This window comes from Syngnathus typhle, linkage group LG15 (assembly GCF_033458585.1).
Source record: "Syngnathus typhle isolate RoL2023-S1 ecotype Sweden linkage group LG15, RoL_Styp_1.0, whole genome shotgun sequence".
In the NCBI taxonomy this organism is placed as follows: Eukaryota; Metazoa; Chordata; class Actinopteri; order Syngnathiformes; family Syngnathidae; genus Syngnathus; species Syngnathus typhle.
This window is the reverse complement of record NC_083752.1, coordinates 3,340,223-3,356,350: the sequence shown is the minus strand read 5'-3', so window position 1 is coordinate 3,356,350 and position 16,128 is coordinate 3,340,223. Positions and strand designations below refer to the sequence as shown.

Here is a 16,128-nt window from a genome sequence, read left to right as displayed (position 1 = left end):
ACAAACAGATGCTGGAGCATGATGGAAAGCACCCATCCAACTAAATAAACAGGAAAAAGTTATGATGGCAAATCATCAAAATAGTCTCAAAACTGACATATCGCTGCTAATACATATTTTTCTTAAAATGTTATTCTTTATTTCCTCAGACCTCTGTAATTTCCTATTACAACAGTCAAATCTAACATTTTTGGGAGCCTTACCTGCGTTTCGGTGCAGGATGATGAAGCAAGTCTCAGCACTGCAGAGCAAAACATTGGATGGGGAGGGCTGGGAAGGAGGCGGGTGGAGGGAGACCAAGAGAGGGATGAGGATGGTTACGCAGTTGCGTTTCCTCGCCTATAGGTGGCAATGTTTTCCACGATTTTGCATGAGTGACGACGCTGTTTTTCTAACTTATCCACAGCTTTCAAAAAACACAGAATTGAAGTTCTCTTATTGCTGCAAAGACAAAATGATGTCCTCACCTGTGTTAAATTTTGCCAGCTTTCAAATAACACCAAAATCAGCAAAAATGGGACTGAAATGAGTTAACTTGGTCATGATTTTTTTATTCAGATGTACAAAGAACAAATAAAATAAAAATTTTCTACTCTTCCTGTGGCTTGTTCTTCTTTTTTCTGCACAGATGACAAAACATTGATAATGCAAATAAATCAGGGACAAAAAAACAACAACCCTGAGTCAAATGTTTGTCTCACCTGACTTGTTTTTTCAAGGAATTTGCTGTTTTCTTCTCACGTTTTTCTGCCTTTCCTTGACTTTGCTGTTTTTTCTGTACTTTCTTCGGCGGTTTCTTCATGAGGAAACGTGGCGTGGTGCAAATGGTGGTCCGACTGGGAGGTTTCTTCTCGAGCTTCCTCCTCAATTTGCTAAACAAAAGCAAAAACAACAAAACAAAAACTGTGAACACGTCAAAGAAAAAAATACCAGCGTATGGTTTGTACCTGTGTATCTTCTTGAAGCCAACCATGTAGTCCGGTACCGGACAGCCGGCCTGTTTGATAACGATTGCGATGCTAGCGGTGGAATATGACATTTATTATGGATGAGCAACCTGTAACACTTTTGTTTCCATCATCTATCTTGCGGCAATCGTACTTTCGCAGGAGAGGTTTATCGTTCTCTGTGAAGAAAGTGATGGCTTTCCCTCGATGTCCCGCTCGGCCCGTGCGACCTAAGCGCAACAGGATTTGAGGGATTAGATATATGATTTTTTTTAAAGTCTTAATACAGGCGTCTTATTTTTTGTATAAGACGAATTGAAATCCTTGCATGGCTGACCTATCCTGTGAATGTATTCGACGGCGCTGGAGGGGAAATCGTAGTTGAGGACCAGGTTGACGCCTTTGAAGTCGATTCCTCGCGCCATCAACGCCGTGCAGATCAGCACCCAGATCTTTCCGCAGCGGAAACTCTCCACCACGTTGTCCCGCTACAAGGCGAGGATGGTTAGGACCGTGATGTCATGTCGGTGACATGTTTGCTTTTACCATACCTGCTGTTGCGTGCGCTCAGCATGGATGACGTCCACGTTGATGCCCTCGTAGACGAGCTCGTGGAAAAGCTCCCGCGCTCGCTCGATGGACTGTACGAACACCAGTACGGGAGGCAGGAAGCCCTGAAACGCAACGTTGGAGCTTCAGTGATTTGATGTTTTTGACAATTATTTTGACGCCAGGACGTGGCGCTCAAACCTTCTTGATGATGTCACGCACGGCCACCAGCTTGCCAGTCTCTGTGCCGACAAAGAGCAACTCCTGTTCCACGGAATTCACCGCCGTGTTCCTAAATAACAATTAAAACGCATTTTGTGTCAGACAGGATTATACTTTTTCAAAGTTGTGCAACCTAACCTGTGTCCGATGTTGACAGAGACGAGATTATCCAGGTTGAGACGGCACCATTGTTCCACCTCCTGCGTGCAGGTGGCGCTGAAGAACGCCCGGCGCACCTTGGCGTTGGAGCACGCCAAGAAAATGGCGGCCAGCTGCTCCCTAAAGCCCGTCTTGCCGTCCTCAAATAGCTTGTCCGACTCGTCCACTACCAACCACTCCACGCTAAGCACACGCATAAACAATACAAGCCGTTTAAAAGTAAAACAATCAATAGACGGGGAGAAAAAAAAAATAGCTCAAAACCAAAATGGCTGCCGGTGAGAGGCTACACATTACCTGCTGAGGTCGATGCCAGGGGGCTCCTGCTTGAGCAGGAAGACGAGTCGATTGGGGGTACTGATGAGGACGTCTGTGCAGGGCGAAACACGAGCGCGTGAGAAAATCCACTTTGCACGTTCCTGCTTTTTTGCCTTTCAGTACATTACCGAATTTTTTGTTGGACCGAGGTCCGAATTTGTTGGTCGCCACCGCCGCTTTGTTTAAGATGTGGATCCGGAAGCCGGCGCCATCAGACAGGCGCAGCATCTCTCTGTGGGTCTGATACATTTTTTTATTTTTTGCTTTTTAGACATTTTGGTACTATGGTATTTATTAATAGATGTGATGAAGATGATTCTGCCAAGATACCTGGCTGGCGAGTTCCCGTGTGGGGGAGATGATGACGGCCCTGAAGCCGAGCTTGGCGGGTTGCTTGAGGTGAGCGAGTAGCGGGAGGCAGAAGGCGAGAGTCTTGCCCGATCCAGTCGGAGCGCAGGCCAGGAGCTCACGACCCTGATGGAGGCACCGTCGTGATGTCACAGACCTCACGCAAAACACATGATGCACACGTGTGTGAGTTGCTACTCACGTGCATCATGAGCGGGATGGCCTGCATCTGAATTGGCGTGGGCACGCTGAGGCCGGCGTCGCGCATGTTCTGAAGGAACTGCGGGTTTAGCTGGTACTCGGACTGGAGCTCTTCAAAAGTGCACACGGGGTCCGGCGTGTCACTGCCGTGTACGTTGATGCGGTGACGAGAACGCAGACGGTTCACCTGAACCAAATAATATTGTATAATACATCATACACACGATAAGAATGTTTTGCTTATCCATCAAATCAAGAAATCGGACCTTCTCCCGATGAAGCTGCTTCTGCCTTTTCAGCAATGACTTCTCTTTCCCATCGCCTGGAAGGTTCCGGATCTTCCCTTCCAGTGAGGACGTCCAGGTGATCCCGTCTTGCTTTGAGTTGTTCTCTCCATTGACATTACCTGGAAAACATTGACAATAACCATTAAATACATTTAAAAAAAAAAAAGTACAGTGATAAAGACTTTTGAGTGACCCCACTTACCTATTTATTAGTACAATATTATGGAGTTTTCTTTTTCAACATAACCTATAAACACATTGTACTTACTGTAAGTGGTTCTGAAAGACACTAAAAGCAAATGTTACCTTTTGTCTTTTTGTTCATCTTTTTCTTCTTCGCCGTCGTCTCTTCATCCTGTCGCTTTCTTTTTTTGGCCCCTGCGTCGCTCTCATCTGACTCCTCATCTTCTTCATCCTCCTCTGCTCGATCCTTGTCTGTACTCTTCACTCCACTCGTCATGTCTGCGCCAAAGTAATTGATCGCAGAGAGCCGCTCGAGCGACGCGTCTCCCGCATGCGACCTGGCAATCTTTAAAAAATAAAAATTCGGTGTTACACTGAGTCAATTGTGACATTATGCCATTCGTAAACCATTATTACAAACGAGAACTGTGGATGATGATCACACCGCGTTGACACGAGTAGCCACAAATGGAACGATTAGTAGCTCTGTTCGTCCACGATTTTTTTTTTTCGTCCAACAAGTCATCACATACACACAGTATGCGTACCTTAAAGCGAGAAGCGTCTTGACCGAACCTTTTCAGGTCGAATTTAGCCCCAGCTCCGAGTTTCCGAAACAACTCGTAGGAGTCCATCTTCGTTTGTGGTCCAAGTGCGCATGCGCGGTGCATATGCGTGCTTCCGCCTCCTCTTCTTCTGTGGTTTTGAAGGTCGGCCACACAGTTGACTGGTTCATTACTGCCAAAACTGGATTGGAGGTTATACTAACTAAATTATATCACACTATTTATCGTGTTTGTTAATCCATGTTCTTTGAGTAAAATAAGCGGTCTCATTATTTTCTCTTCTTAAAGTCTGATGCAGTTATTATTTCATTAGTCTCATTGCATTGTTGCTTACATTGTGGAACGTTTACAGTGAATAACTGAATAATAAAGAAAAATGAGAAAGTGCTTCAAACGTCAAATGGTTTCGGTGACATGAGTTTTTAAATGAAATTACATTTAAAAAAAATAGAAGGCATTCTGTTCATAGCGTATGATGAAATGCTGCTGTTAAGGCACATGGGTGTCCATTTCGTGAGTTCTTCAGGGTTTCTCGCAGTCTTTCAGCAAATCTTCCAAGAAGCAAATCACCACCTCTTTCCCACTCTTCTGCTCCTCCGTATCGGCCTCCATAGCCTTCAACCGTTGAACCGTCTGCTGCAGGCTATCGACTCTTTGCTGCGGATCCAAAGCATCCCCCACCGCCGCGTCCTTCTCCTCCCCCGCCGTCCCCTCGGCACGCAGGTACTTGAGCAGGTGCTCCCTGACTCCGCTGCCCTCCTCACCAGCCAGCGAGGCAGCGATCGCAGGTAGGTCCGATGGCAGCCCGAGACGCAGCAGGTGCAGCAGGGCCCGCGAGAGCGTGTGGCGAAGGCTGGCGCTGTAGCGAAACTCCAGGAAGTTGCTGGTGTCTTCACTGCTCTGGAGTGCCGCAGCCAGCGAGCACCATACGCGGCTGAAGCGCTCAACGTCGCCGTAACAACAACGGTGGGCGGGCACGGCCAGGGCGGCGGCCGACTTGATGCGGACCTTGAAATTCTTGCAAGAGGCCACCACGTTGCAGAGGGCGGCCAAGGCGTCACCGGACCAGCAAGCGGACTCTATGTGGAAGGGTCAGCGGTTTAGGCAACGGTGACATATGTCTCTATTCACACATTTATGGACTTACAATCGCTTATATTAATTGTATGGTTGTTTTTTTTTTTTACCCTTAGGTAGTGTTACTCATGGTCCACTTACCAAGTGGCAGGTCTGGGTTCTTGAAGGCTTTGCCCAGAGCATAGCAGGCATTCCAGCGCACCTTCATGGTGGCCACAGACTGCACCGTCTTGACCAGGGCTCTGACTGCGTCCTCCAGAGGCTGCCGGAAGGCCGCACGGCTTAGCTGACCCTCGTGCAGGAAATGCAGCAGGTTCCCGAGGGCTCGCACAGCGTTGCACTTCACCTGGGCAAGAAGTTTTTGGGTTCTTTGGTGAAACCAAGCGCATCCGCCGGAACATCTTAACTGCCTTGAATCTGGAAATGAATTGGTGTCACCTTGTCTTTATCAGCCGCCGCTCGCGTGGCTGCTTGCAGCATCTTCAGCAGCAACATGTCCGACATCTCGGCGTGAAAGTCGACTTCCACGCAGTCCCTGCGGCAGACGGGAAAGAAGGCATCACTTACACGCACTCGCACACCAACTCTGAGAAGGTCTTACATGTTGACGAGGAGCGTGTCCGTCAGGTTACCAAGAGACCAGGCGGCCTTGGCGCGGATGTTGGAGGATCGGTCGTCCAGGGCGGCCAGGATGACGTTGGCCGTGTCCGCCACAAACATCAAGTCCTCCAATTGAGACAAAGACAATTGTTTTGAATTCCGTCAATCACGCTGGATCGTTAAAGGCTGTCAGTACCTCTCTTAGGCAAGGGAAGAGCACATAGACGCCCAGAGCCCTGACGGCCGCCATCTTGACTAGGTCGCTGTCGCTGTAGGTGAGGCCCAGCAGGACGGTGATGCACATCAGCTGCATTTTGTCCTGGGACGCAAGTTTGCGTCATTTGAGTCAAGTTGACAAATGAACTCCAATCAAATGGGAAAACCAAAACCAATGTAACTCACAGGCAGCTGAGCGAAGGCCTGCGGCAGGATCGAGGCGAGCGTATCGCACGCGCTGGTCTGCAGCGTGGGATGCTGCTGGTTCTGCAGCGCACCGTTCAGTGGCCCACTCAGCACCTCCGTCCAGAACTCCACCACCTTTCCATGTGAGTTAATTAAAAAACACCCATAAAAAAGCTCATTTTTATCTTAGGTTCATTCTGAAATGCCAACTTTTTGTGCCTCAACGCCAACGTACTTGGTTCAGGGGGACCCGCGTGGCCTCTGGAACCTTGCTGTCCGCCTGGTGCTGTTGAATGATTCCGGTTCCGAGCTCCTCTAGCAGCTGCGCAAAGGGTACACCACTCTTGAGACGCTTTGTTATTATCTATGACCTGTCGTGTGTATCGCGAATGTACATTTTTGCCAAACTGAATGAAACGAGCGAGTGGTACCTTAGCGCCGTGGAGCTGTATGGAAGGGTCGCTCTCGGCTAAGCAGCGAGCACTGAGCCGCCCGATTTCGCACAGGCAAGCTTGGGTCAGCGAGATGTAACCTCGCACCAGGTGGGAAAGCACCTGCAGGGCCTCCAGTCGCACGGGCGACGGCTCCAAGGCCAGGCCTCCGACGCCCTCGCCGTCCGACTGTTCCTCCCTGGGCTGCGTCACCAGCGCGGCGCAAAGCTTCAGCAGCCACGGCGGGCCGCCCTCCGCCTCCTTAGGTGTGCGAGGTGCCCGAGGCGAGGAGGTTTCGCTCGACTGTCGCCAGTTTAGGGCGCGGGAGTCCTGCGGCGTGAAGGAGCCGCCGCTTGCGCTGCTGCCCTCTGGCTGCTGGAGAAGCAGCTGCACCTCGGGAAGCGGCGCCTGAGTCGTCACCAGGGCGCCGTAGAGCGTCAGGGCCGACACGCGCACGTTCGCATCTGAGGCCGCGGGAAACAAAATGGTGTCATTCACTCAAAGTGGGCATTTGTGCCAAAACGGCACATCAAATTTATTGAATCAGTTTCCTCTTTTATTTTTAGTCATCAAAATTCTCCACCATTTATCCGTCTCGTGTACATGGTTTCGATTTGGGGGCAATGGCTGGACAATGGCCAAAAGGAGGCTAAATTGGCCACCGTGGAGAATTCCGAAATGGAATCGTTACCTCTGTGGCGCACATACGGTCGTATCTGCTTCCATAGTGAGCTGAGCAGGCCGGGCCTCAGACGGTGGTACGGTGCGTTGGACACCAGATGGGCCAAACACTGACAACGCAACAAAATGCCGCTGTGACCGCAAGAAGCGAAAAATCAATCTGGCAATTTATCGACTCATACCTTGATGACCTGCGTGAGGGTATGCGGCGACGTCTCGGCCATGAGCGCCAAGCTGAGGGAGCGGTGCAGTTCTCGAACGGCGGCGGCCAGGGTGAAAGAGAAGGGCGTAAAGGAGGTGCGCGGCGATGCCGTGTCCTCCGCCACGGCCAGGAACTGCCGGGAACCGTCCAGCATGGCGGACAGCGCCTGGAGCGCGCACGTACGGACCTAAGAAACACACCATGGGAGTGAAAGCAGTTTCACAAGAATCACAGCCACTAAAAACAAGGCGTCAAAGAAGTCACGTCCCCACCTTGGGCGAAGGGTCTTTCAGTATGATGGTGAGCAGAGTGAGCGGGGGTGCCGCTCCGTTTCCGACAGGAGCTTCCGGAATGAACGAGGACCAGTAACCGTACAGGGTCCGCTTTTCCACCCACTTGACCACGGCCAACAGGCAGTGCAGCGCCCCCTGGCGTACACGAGCGTGACTAAGCCTGACCGGGGAGAAGCAAAGTCAAGATCACAAGTGGGCACACTTTCAAAGTAAGCTTCTAGTTCTCACTACCTTAGCTTGCTCTGCGCGCTGCCTTCCGGGTCAGAAAACTCCGAATCGGAAGTGTTCCGCTTCCAGGAGGGGTAGAGAGAAACCGTGGCGCTTCCTGCTTTGTGAGGCGCTAACGCCGCCGTTTCGCTGTCGTCCTCGTCGTCACGTCTGCTCTCCTCCGCGCTGGCCTTCTTAACCTTCCCTCTGGACCGCCTCTTCTTGTTCTACGAGAATCAACATTGTCAGTCATCACGTCCGAAGTACCGCGCTGGAGGTCCGGCGCGGCGTCCTCACCGCGGACGCTTTCCCGCCGCCGTCCTTCGCCGCTTCTGTCGGTTTTGGGGCTTCGTGGTCGGGTTTGGGCGCAGAGGGGGACTCGTAGTGCGGGAGAGGTGCTGGGTAAAGGACGGCGGGCCACTCCACGCTCACGCCCGGCGCTCCCTGGAACATGAGTCTCTGAGGAAAGACAGGCTGCGTTTATAGAAGAGCTGCAAACCGCATTGCTAAATTCCATTGATCACCTTGAGAGCGGCCAGCACCGATCCGACCACCTCGTCGCCGCCAAACTTCCACTTCCCACCCAATAGACAACAGTGGAGTCCTTTCAGGGCAGCCTGGATCACCTGGACATGCAACAAGCATTCTCAGCTAGTTGAAGAGCTTGAAGGTGAATCATTTATGCAAGTCCTGGCTTCCAAGACTCAAACCAAATCAACCTCACCATAAAAAGTTACAAATAAATAAACAAATGATCCTTACAATGCAGTAAAAGAGTTCGTCAGCGTCGTCCGGTCGGTCCTCCTGCAGCGTTTGCAGGAAGACTGAGAAGCACACGCTTTTGTGCTTGTCATCCAGCGGCGGCTGACCGGAAATTCTGGGAGGGGTTAAACAACCGTTTTTGAATAAAGGGAAATAAAAATAAAAAAAATCAACAGATTAAGTAAATATTAAAATAATAATTGTACATATCTTTATTATTTTTGCTCATGGATTCAGGATACATGTCAATTGACAGCCATTTTGTCTTTGTTTCTGTCTATTGCATGTGCGTGTGGATGTCAGGCCCACCTGACACAAATGTTGGCCATACAAGTGAGGGCCACATGGCGTAGATCCATATCTGGCTGAGAGGGGGAACTGTAGCGCAGGAGGATCTCACCAATGCCCAGTAGGTTGTCGAGGTGCTAAAAAAGGTCAATTAATGTTGGTGTGGGGGGACTGGTGGTCATGGAGCATATGTGAGAGTCAGGTGGCACCTGGTGGCATTGTGGTCCGTTGCCATAGACAACGGTGGCTAGTGCCTGCAGGATTCCGAGATGCGTCCACGTGCTGCACGTTTCCAATCCTGCCGTTATGTACTTCAGCAGGCTGTCCAGCGTCTGCTCATCCATGATTACCTTAAAAAAAAAAAATACTATCAATTTAGTACCACTGTCACTGTTTTTCTGAGGATCAATCTGGGTTGAGACGATTATTTCTAATTATTTGAGGAAATGTTATTTACTTTGAGCTGGTTGAGGAGGTGATGCACGAGCTTGCACAACTTGACAATCAAATGTTCTTGACTCATCGGTACCAGACGGCTGGCATTCACGAGCAGGATGCAAACATCCTGGAATTAAAAGTGACATGACACCCTCCCACCATTTTAATTATGAAACTTACATTAGTACCTCACCACTCATCACAGATAAAACCAAATGTTCTCCCTTTACCTCCGGCCGAATGTTTATGCTGGGCTCCAAGTTGCGATTGAAGTTCTCGGAGATGAGCTGGTCGAAAAGGAGGTTGAGCTCCTCCCGTAGGTGGCTCGAGTCCGGCCGCAGCCCTCGGAGCTTAGCGGCGCAGCGACAAAAGAGGCGCTCTGCCTCCGTCTGTGACCATGTGCCACGCTGCCACACGTCAGCCCCTTGAGGCGTGAACGGAGCGGCATCAGCAGACAGAGGAACCGAAGGGAAACCGGGTACATCGCGGCGGGCGAAGAGCGCAGACGACGCCGGTAGCGCGCTCGGAGTTGCCATGTTGGTTTATTTTCCGGTATCCTTTTCTTCGTTGGTTTTAATGTGTTGAGTTGGCGAAACACCTTGTTGTACTGCCATCTGAAGGCTTGGCGAGTAAATGCAGCGACGACAATTGAGAACAAAAATAAATTCACTGCATTTTCACTCAGTAAGCATAAGCAATCAGAGTTCTGATTTGTTGATTAATTCCAAGGAAAAAAAAAACAATTTCGGAAACATGTTAAAGATATTTAATTCTAATAGTGTTGTGCAGAATGATAGCAAAATTACAACATGCACAGAGATGAAACAAACAGTTAAGTTCAAAGTCCACTTACTAAACTTGCCTTATTTGGCATGGGTGCAATAGCCCGGCACACAAAATGAATGCTTATGTAACAAAAACTGTCACTTCTTTGAATTCTGTGAAAAATGAAACATCCAGATGAAATGTCGCAGAACAGCTAAACAAATACCTCCCATAATATGGTCAACACAGCACCATCTTCTCCTTCATTTAGGAACAAAAAGTCAGAGCAAGGACCTCCTGAGGGAGTCCTGTCTGCAGAGTGGCTGACAGACAGCATGGAGTTGTTTAAATGGTTGGGGGGGGGGAAGAAATGTTTCAGCCCGACTTGAAGAGCAGAATGGCCACTTGGCCGAGGTAGAAGTAGATGAAGTGCTTGGTCTCATGCGTCACGTAGCTGCCGAAGTTCCGGCCCACGATGCAGTGCCACGTGGGGTTGTACTTCTTGTCAAACTCCTGCAGGAGACCAAAACAGACACTTTAAGCATTGGTTTTTATTTTCTTGGCCTGTTTTTACAAGATCCCAAATGATTATCCTACGAGTGAGTTTTCTTGTATAGATGGTGTGCTGTTTCAGACATACGAAATACACCACCCACATAAAATATCAAGAAAACACTTTGCTGGAGTCTCACACATTTAAAGAGATGTATTTGCACCTTTTTGACATAGGCAGCGATGTCCTTCTCTATGTTGTACTTCTCCATGGCTTGCATGGCACAGTCCACGGCATCCTGCTGCATTTCTTCGGACATGTCCGCGTTCTTGATCACGGCCTTCTTGTCAGACATACTGGCAGGTAGACTGCGAAAATTTAAAAGACAAGACAATGACTACATGCCTCCATCTTTGATAAGACTTGTCCTCGTTTTGGTGAGGAGTAGATGCAGAAAACCCACCCAGAGAAAATGCAAACTCCACACAAGGCCGAAGTCGGGACTGGAATCAAGAACCCCACGAGACAGATGGGTTAAATCATTATGCCTGACAAAACATTTGGAATAGAATAATTGTGCCACACTCAATTCAAAAGTGCAATCTATTTAGGCACGTAGCTAGGGTTTATTCATGAATCAACAAATATCACTCATTAATTCGCTTTGTATGTGAGGGCATAATGACGATAGTGTTGTGCTTGAGTGCACAACGATATTTACACTAAACAATTGAAATCGGCTCCGCTATCACAGGTGAGAGGTGTCACGTGAGAACACTTTTATCTCCCCACCAAAGAGCAATCTACGTGGCTTCCTGGTCTTGACCAAAAATATCTACCCCAGTAAACGTACCTTTTTTTCCCTAAATTGTAGTGTAGAAATGTCACACGCAGATGAGCAGTACGTCGAGCTGTCTTATTGAACGACAATGTGCGTTCTCTTCCGAAGTGCCGCCCTTTCCTTCCTGCCTGCTAGCTGATTGGATGCTATCCGCGGGCTTTTTCCGGTTATGACGCCCGCATCTTGTTTCCTCCCACAATGCACCGCGCCACCTCCCGACGTCATTTTTCTTCTTCGTTTTGTTTTACGGCGAGGTGGCACCAGCTTTGATGCGCACTACCGACACCTACACCTAATAACAGGCCATTGCATTTGTAAAGGTGGGCAAAATTGAGAAAAATATTAAAGTTTGAAATATCTGCTGCGTCAGTGACAAGTAAAAACAAGGACCCTTGGCAAGAACGCGCTTGGTTCTATTTGAATTGACCTCTCTCGTTTACCGTAGGCACGCCGGTTCGAACTTGTCACGTGACACTGCTGTTATGGCGGCCGTTCGCATGCTTTGCAGCATGTAAACACACTTGTAGTTTCACGGACTATCTCCTAAATGGATCTCCCGTGCTTCCCGTGGCAAGATCACGTTGCTCGCAAATGGGCCGGACTCGAACCCGAGTTCAAGGAGCGTTTTAAGTCCCTGCTTGAAATTGAAGATATATTTGAGAGCGCTTTGAGTGTGACAACGTGAGTTGCTTGTCGGCGGATCCAGTGGATTTATTTTATTTTAATTTTTGAGACAAAATATATCACCATTGGAGATTCTGACTAATTTTGCTTGCGCGTCATGTTCAAATTCATCGTGCTGCTCTTTCCGTTGTGCACACCAGGGGGCAGTATAACACAACATTCTGCGTCTATAGTACATATTTGTCAAGGCCTTTCAGTGTAAAGGCCATGACTTTTGTTTTACCGTCTCCATGCGCCACTTTGTTTTCAGGGAGGACGATGTGGAGTGTCTGCGTCGCATCTCGACAGAAGGACATGGTCACACACGAAAGGACGCCGAAGAGGCGTCCTCGTGCAGAGAGAACGGAAATGCTGACTTCAAGAGCGGGAAGTACACCGATGCGGCCCTACACTACTCACAGGTTGCTCATTTATACCATCACTATGTCTTCATTATTTGTCTTTTCCGTCTTAATGACTGGCCGTGAATTGTCTCCCGCCACCGCAGGGCATTTGCTTGTCCCCCCGAAGTTCGGAGCAGCTGTCGCTGTGCTACGCCAATCGCTCTGCGGCACTTTACCACCTGCGGCGCTACCAAGTAAGAGCAGTTTGACTGGCGCTAATAGCGAGACTAAGACTGGACTGGTGGCCAATTAGTGTTTGTGCCCCACAGGACGCTCTGGACGACGTGTCGGAAGCCGAGAAGAGCGGCTACCCGCCGGCTCTAGCGCACAAGCTGGAGAAACGCCGTGCGCAATGCCTGGCGCGCCTTCCACCCTCAGAGGCCGCCCGCGCGGACCTAGACGAGCGCCACCCGGGCATGTCTCCGAAAGTGACTGTTGGCTTCAGCCCGGAGAAAGGACGCCACGCGGTGGCGTCAGAGGCCATCGCGGCCGGGGAGGTGATCTTGAGCGAGAGGCCGTACGGCTTGGTCCTGGTGGCAAGCGGCGGCGTCTTCGGGTCAGAGCGCCGTCGCTGCCACGCGTGCCTGAAGGCCACGTGGCGACCGGTCCCGTGCGACGGGTGCTCCTATGCCCGCTACTGCGACGCCCGCTGCAGGGATGCCGCCTGGGAGGAGCACCATCGTTGGGAGTGCCCGCTGGGCGCTTGTTTGACGTCCACCGGTGTCCTGGCGCACTTGGCACTGAGAGTGGCGCTCAAGGCGGGCACGGTCAACATCCGCGCCGCCGTCACTGGGGGGCCGGCCGACACGGCCTACGCAGGCGTCTTCCGCCTGCTGCACCATGCGGATCAGCAGGGCGCCAGCATGTGCTATCTGTGCGCCGTCACCGTGGCGACGCTGCACACAGAGCTCGGCGAGACGGGAGCGCCGCCGGCGAGGGGGCAAACGGACGGCGGCGGGAAGGACGCAGCGTGGCGACTGCTGGCCGGTGCGGCGCTGAGGCATCTGCTGCAGCTGCGCTGCAATGCGCAGGCCGTAACCGTCCTGCAGCAACCAGGTGACGCCCGGCGACCAGTCGCTTCTCGTACCTGTCTACAGAGTATTTTGCGATGAGGACCTTCAGACCTCTCCCAATCAAGATTTTTTGGCTTCAGGTTTGTCGGACGATCCCGTGCAGTCCATTGAGGAACGACGGCTCGCCACGGCCGTCTTCCCGACGCTGAGTCTCCTCAACCACTCGTGCCGGCCCAACACCAGCTTGAGCTTCGGTGCAGGCGGCGCCGTCACGCTGCGAGCGGCCCGAAGCATCCGGCCCGGACAGGAAGTCGCCCACTGCTATGGTCAAACCGGGTTTTGATCGTTTGGGATTTTCCAAAAATGTTTTCATTTACTTACTGAGAGCGGCCGATGTTTTTGTCTCGCCGGTTTTCACTCAGGTCCCCACAGCAGTAGAATGGTCGCCGAGGAGCGGCGGCGCCTGCTACAGGAGCAGTACTTCTTCCAATGTCGCTGTGAGGCCTGCGAGGATGGCGACCAGGAGCGGTCGCCAGACAGACAATTTGGGTTTTTGTGTGGCCGGTGCGACCGTTCCCTCTCGGTAAGAGATTCCCTCATTCGTAGCTTCCAGTTTTAGCTGTTTCGTCCCGTTGCATATCACCTGTCAATCAGCTTTCTGGCAAAGACGACCATTTGTGCACTTCGTGCGGCGGCGCTTGGTCCGGCGGTGAGCTGAGCCAAATGCTGCGGGATGTCGGGTGCGACTTGGACGAGGCGGCCTGTCTCCTGGAGAGAGATGAACCCGGTGGGTGAGCGGTCGGCGGCTCCCTTCTGCCGATCCGTTTGTTAATTTCCACTGCCGCAGGCGAGGCGGAAGCCCTGCTGTTGCGGTTGCAGACGCGGTGGCGGCGGGCGGGCGTGACGCTGGCAAGCACACACGAGTTGCGCGGCCGCACCGAGGACACTTGGGCCAGGGCGCATGCCCACAAAGGTCACTGAAGGCATCTGCTAACATGAAGAAGTTTTTTTTATTTTTTATTTGATGCATTCAAACTTTGTCGGATTGACAGCCACATTCGCTCTGTTCCATGGGGCGCAGGTGATTGGTCGCGCGCGGCCCAGCACTTGGAGCACAGCGGCGCCGCCGTGGCCGCTCGCTTCGGAGCGGACAGCCTGGAGATGGGCCGACAGGTCGCCAAACTGGCGCAGCTGCACTTCAACGCGTGAGTGGCGCCTCACTCCCAAAAATATCGGACAACTTTGCTTCCTGCGCTAACCTGGCGCCGCCGTGCCCGCAGCGGGTCAAGAACGTCGGCCCTGACCGTCATCCCCGAGGCGCGCCGGATCCTCAGCTTGCACTGCGGCGCCCTCTGCCCTGAAGTGCAGGAACTGCAGGCCATGGAAGACTGCTTACGCCACTAATAAAATGGATTTGACTCACCAAAAGTCAAAATGTCTTGGATCTCGTGCGTGTGACGGATGGGGCGGGACAAACTGACAAGCTAGTCTGTCATCGTGATGAAAATCGGAGGAAACACACAGACGCTAAGCGTGCTAATGCTACGTACGCTCACCTTTCATTTTGACACGTGCAGTTGCAGTTGCCGCCGCCGCCACCGTTGTTTCTGCATATCACTTGGCTCCATACCAGGCAGGAAATTGCCTCTTTGACTCCCTGCGGGGACAAAAAAAAAAAAGGACAATCGCAAAAGATGACACACTGACAAAGAAAGAAATCAACTGAGAAGACAATTGATCGAACGTCCGATTTGGAATTTGTAAACCGCTGTTACCACAATGCTGCCCATTTGCTATTTCAATGATTGCGGCTAATGCGCTTTCTTCTCCTGCTTAACACGCGCATGAATAAGACATGAGCAGACCAACGACCTGTCGGCGCCCGGCGGGGGAAGGAGGCCGGTCGGTGGCGGGGACTGGAAAGGCATCCGCGAGGGACGGTGTCGCCTGTCCGTCCGCCATCAATTAGTCATTTGGGCGAGGGGTGGACGGCAGGACAAACACCAACATGCGCATATTCTTGATCCTCTGCAAAGCATGACTTGTTTCTGAAACACTGGCAAAAACTCGAGAAGCTTCATGCACGTCTCGGTTGTCTTCTCCGATCCTTTAGTGTCATCTAATATTTAGTCATGACGGCTCATCTAATATTCCATTTCCATCTCTCTCTCTTGCCTGAAAATATTCCGCATGGCATAAAAAGTTAAAATTCCATCTCACACGGCGAGATGAAGAATGTTTATGAAGAATCGCGCGTCACACTGAGGCTTCATAAGTCATTTGTGGGCGAGGCGGGGTGGGTTCTTTTAAATCACCCCCAAGCGCTCTGCATACTAGAAAGTTCAGAAAAGTTGAAGATTTTAAACGCAACACACTTCGCGTTTCTCTCAGCGGATCCTATGACAAAACGTTGCTGCGTGGTCAGCGGCGGCGCGCCGACGTATCGGTGACACGCGACCGAGTCTGCGCGAGATCGGAGAAGGCGGCCGAGAGCTTTCAGACGCCGCCCGCAACCGGATCGAGTTCCTAAGTGCAGATTAAGTGAGGATTTTTCCTTCCACGACGAACGCATGGCACAAAACGCTTTGTTTTATTTACACGCCGTTGACTGATTTCCCACCAACGCCCCATTGCGCACCCACCCACAAAAAAAAAATGGAAACCTGCAAAATTGAACTCTGCCGGACAATGATGATGCCAGCGATGGTCAAATTTAGCGCCATCGGCCGCGCGGAGGGCGTCCTTGAACGCCCCGCGCCCCCTCCGGCAATGTCGCTAAAGTGTGATA

The 16,128-nt window shown here is 51.2% G+C and overlaps 4 protein-coding genes across 6 annotated transcripts; 1 reads left to right on the top strand and 3 right to left on the bottom strand.

Annotated features, from left to right (window-relative positions):
- Window positions 1–530: 530 nt before the first annotated feature.
- On the bottom strand, window positions 531–3,923 carry ddx52 (DEAD (Asp-Glu-Ala-Asp) box polypeptide 52). The gene is made up of 15 exons (XM_061299857.1): window positions 3,763–3,923; window positions 3,338–3,560; window positions 3,011–3,150; window positions 2,746–2,931; window positions 2,526–2,669; window positions 2,324–2,435; window positions 2,175–2,247; window positions 1,857–2,060; window positions 1,698–1,788; window positions 1,499–1,621; window positions 1,285–1,435; window positions 1,102–1,177; window positions 948–1,019; window positions 702–872; window positions 531–620 (listed from the first exon to the last, which is right to left on the bottom strand). Exons 1-15 carry the CDS (start codon window positions 3,883–3,885, stop codon window positions 590–592), a joined length of 1,920 nt encoding a protein of 639 aa, XP_061155841.1. The 5' UTR covers window positions 3,886–3,923; the 3' UTR covers window positions 531–589.
- Window positions 3,924–4,184: 261 nt separating this feature from the next.
- heatr6 (HEAT repeat containing 6) lies at window positions 4,185–9,718 on the bottom strand. Its single transcript, XM_061299843.1, has 19 exons — window positions 9,392–9,718; window positions 9,181–9,288; window positions 8,933–9,073; window positions 8,745–8,860; window positions 8,436–8,550; window positions 8,198–8,299; window positions 7,971–8,132; window positions 7,698–7,900; window positions 7,446–7,626; window positions 7,154–7,360; window positions 6,982–7,081; window positions 6,291–6,754; window positions 6,095–6,181; window positions 5,860–5,994; window positions 5,654–5,776; window positions 5,459–5,583; window positions 5,296–5,392; window positions 4,999–5,203; window positions 4,185–4,859 (listed from the first exon to the last, which is right to left on the bottom strand). Exons 1-19 carry the CDS (start codon window positions 9,695–9,697, stop codon window positions 4,303–4,305), a joined length of 3,534 nt encoding a protein of 1,177 aa, XP_061155827.1. The 5' UTR covers window positions 9,698–9,718; the 3' UTR covers window positions 4,185–4,302.
- A 186-nt stretch (window positions 9,719–9,904) lies between these two features.
- On the bottom strand, window positions 9,905–11,435 carry LOC133168369 (dynein light chain 2, cytoplasmic-like). 3 transcript variants are annotated; one of them, XM_061299893.1, is made up of 4 exons: window positions 11,273–11,425; window positions 10,883–10,967; window positions 10,643–10,787; window positions 9,905–10,439 (listed from the first exon to the last, which is right to left on the bottom strand). In XM_061299893.1, the coding sequence occupies exons 3-4, from the start codon at window positions 10,772–10,774 to the stop codon at window positions 10,302–10,304; spliced, it is 270 nt and encodes an 89-aa protein (XP_061155877.1). In that variant the 5' UTR covers window positions 10,775–10,787; window positions 10,883–10,967; window positions 11,273–11,425; the 3' UTR covers window positions 9,905–10,301. The 3 variants fall into 3 exon arrangements, with proteins under 3 accessions (XP_061155877.1, XP_061155876.1, XP_061155875.1); XM_061299892.1 differs by having other exon boundaries at window positions 10,883–10,922; window positions 11,273–11,413; XM_061299891.1 differs by lacking the exon at window positions 10,883–10,967 and having other exon boundaries at window positions 11,273–11,435.
- A 272-nt stretch (window positions 11,436–11,707) lies between these two features.
- smyd4 (SET and MYND domain containing 4) lies at window positions 11,708–14,768 on the top strand. Its single transcript, XM_061299855.1, has 10 exons — window positions 11,708–11,941; window positions 12,195–12,345; window positions 12,432–12,521; window positions 12,597–13,383; window positions 13,481–13,666; window positions 13,763–13,923; window positions 13,995–14,127; window positions 14,188–14,313; window positions 14,422–14,545; window positions 14,621–14,768. Exons 1-10 carry the CDS (start codon window positions 11,808–11,810, stop codon window positions 14,742–14,744), a joined length of 2,016 nt encoding a protein of 671 aa, XP_061155839.1. The 5' UTR covers window positions 11,708–11,807; the 3' UTR covers window positions 14,745–14,768.
- The last annotated feature ends 1,360 nt before the right edge of the window (window positions 14,769–16,128 follow it).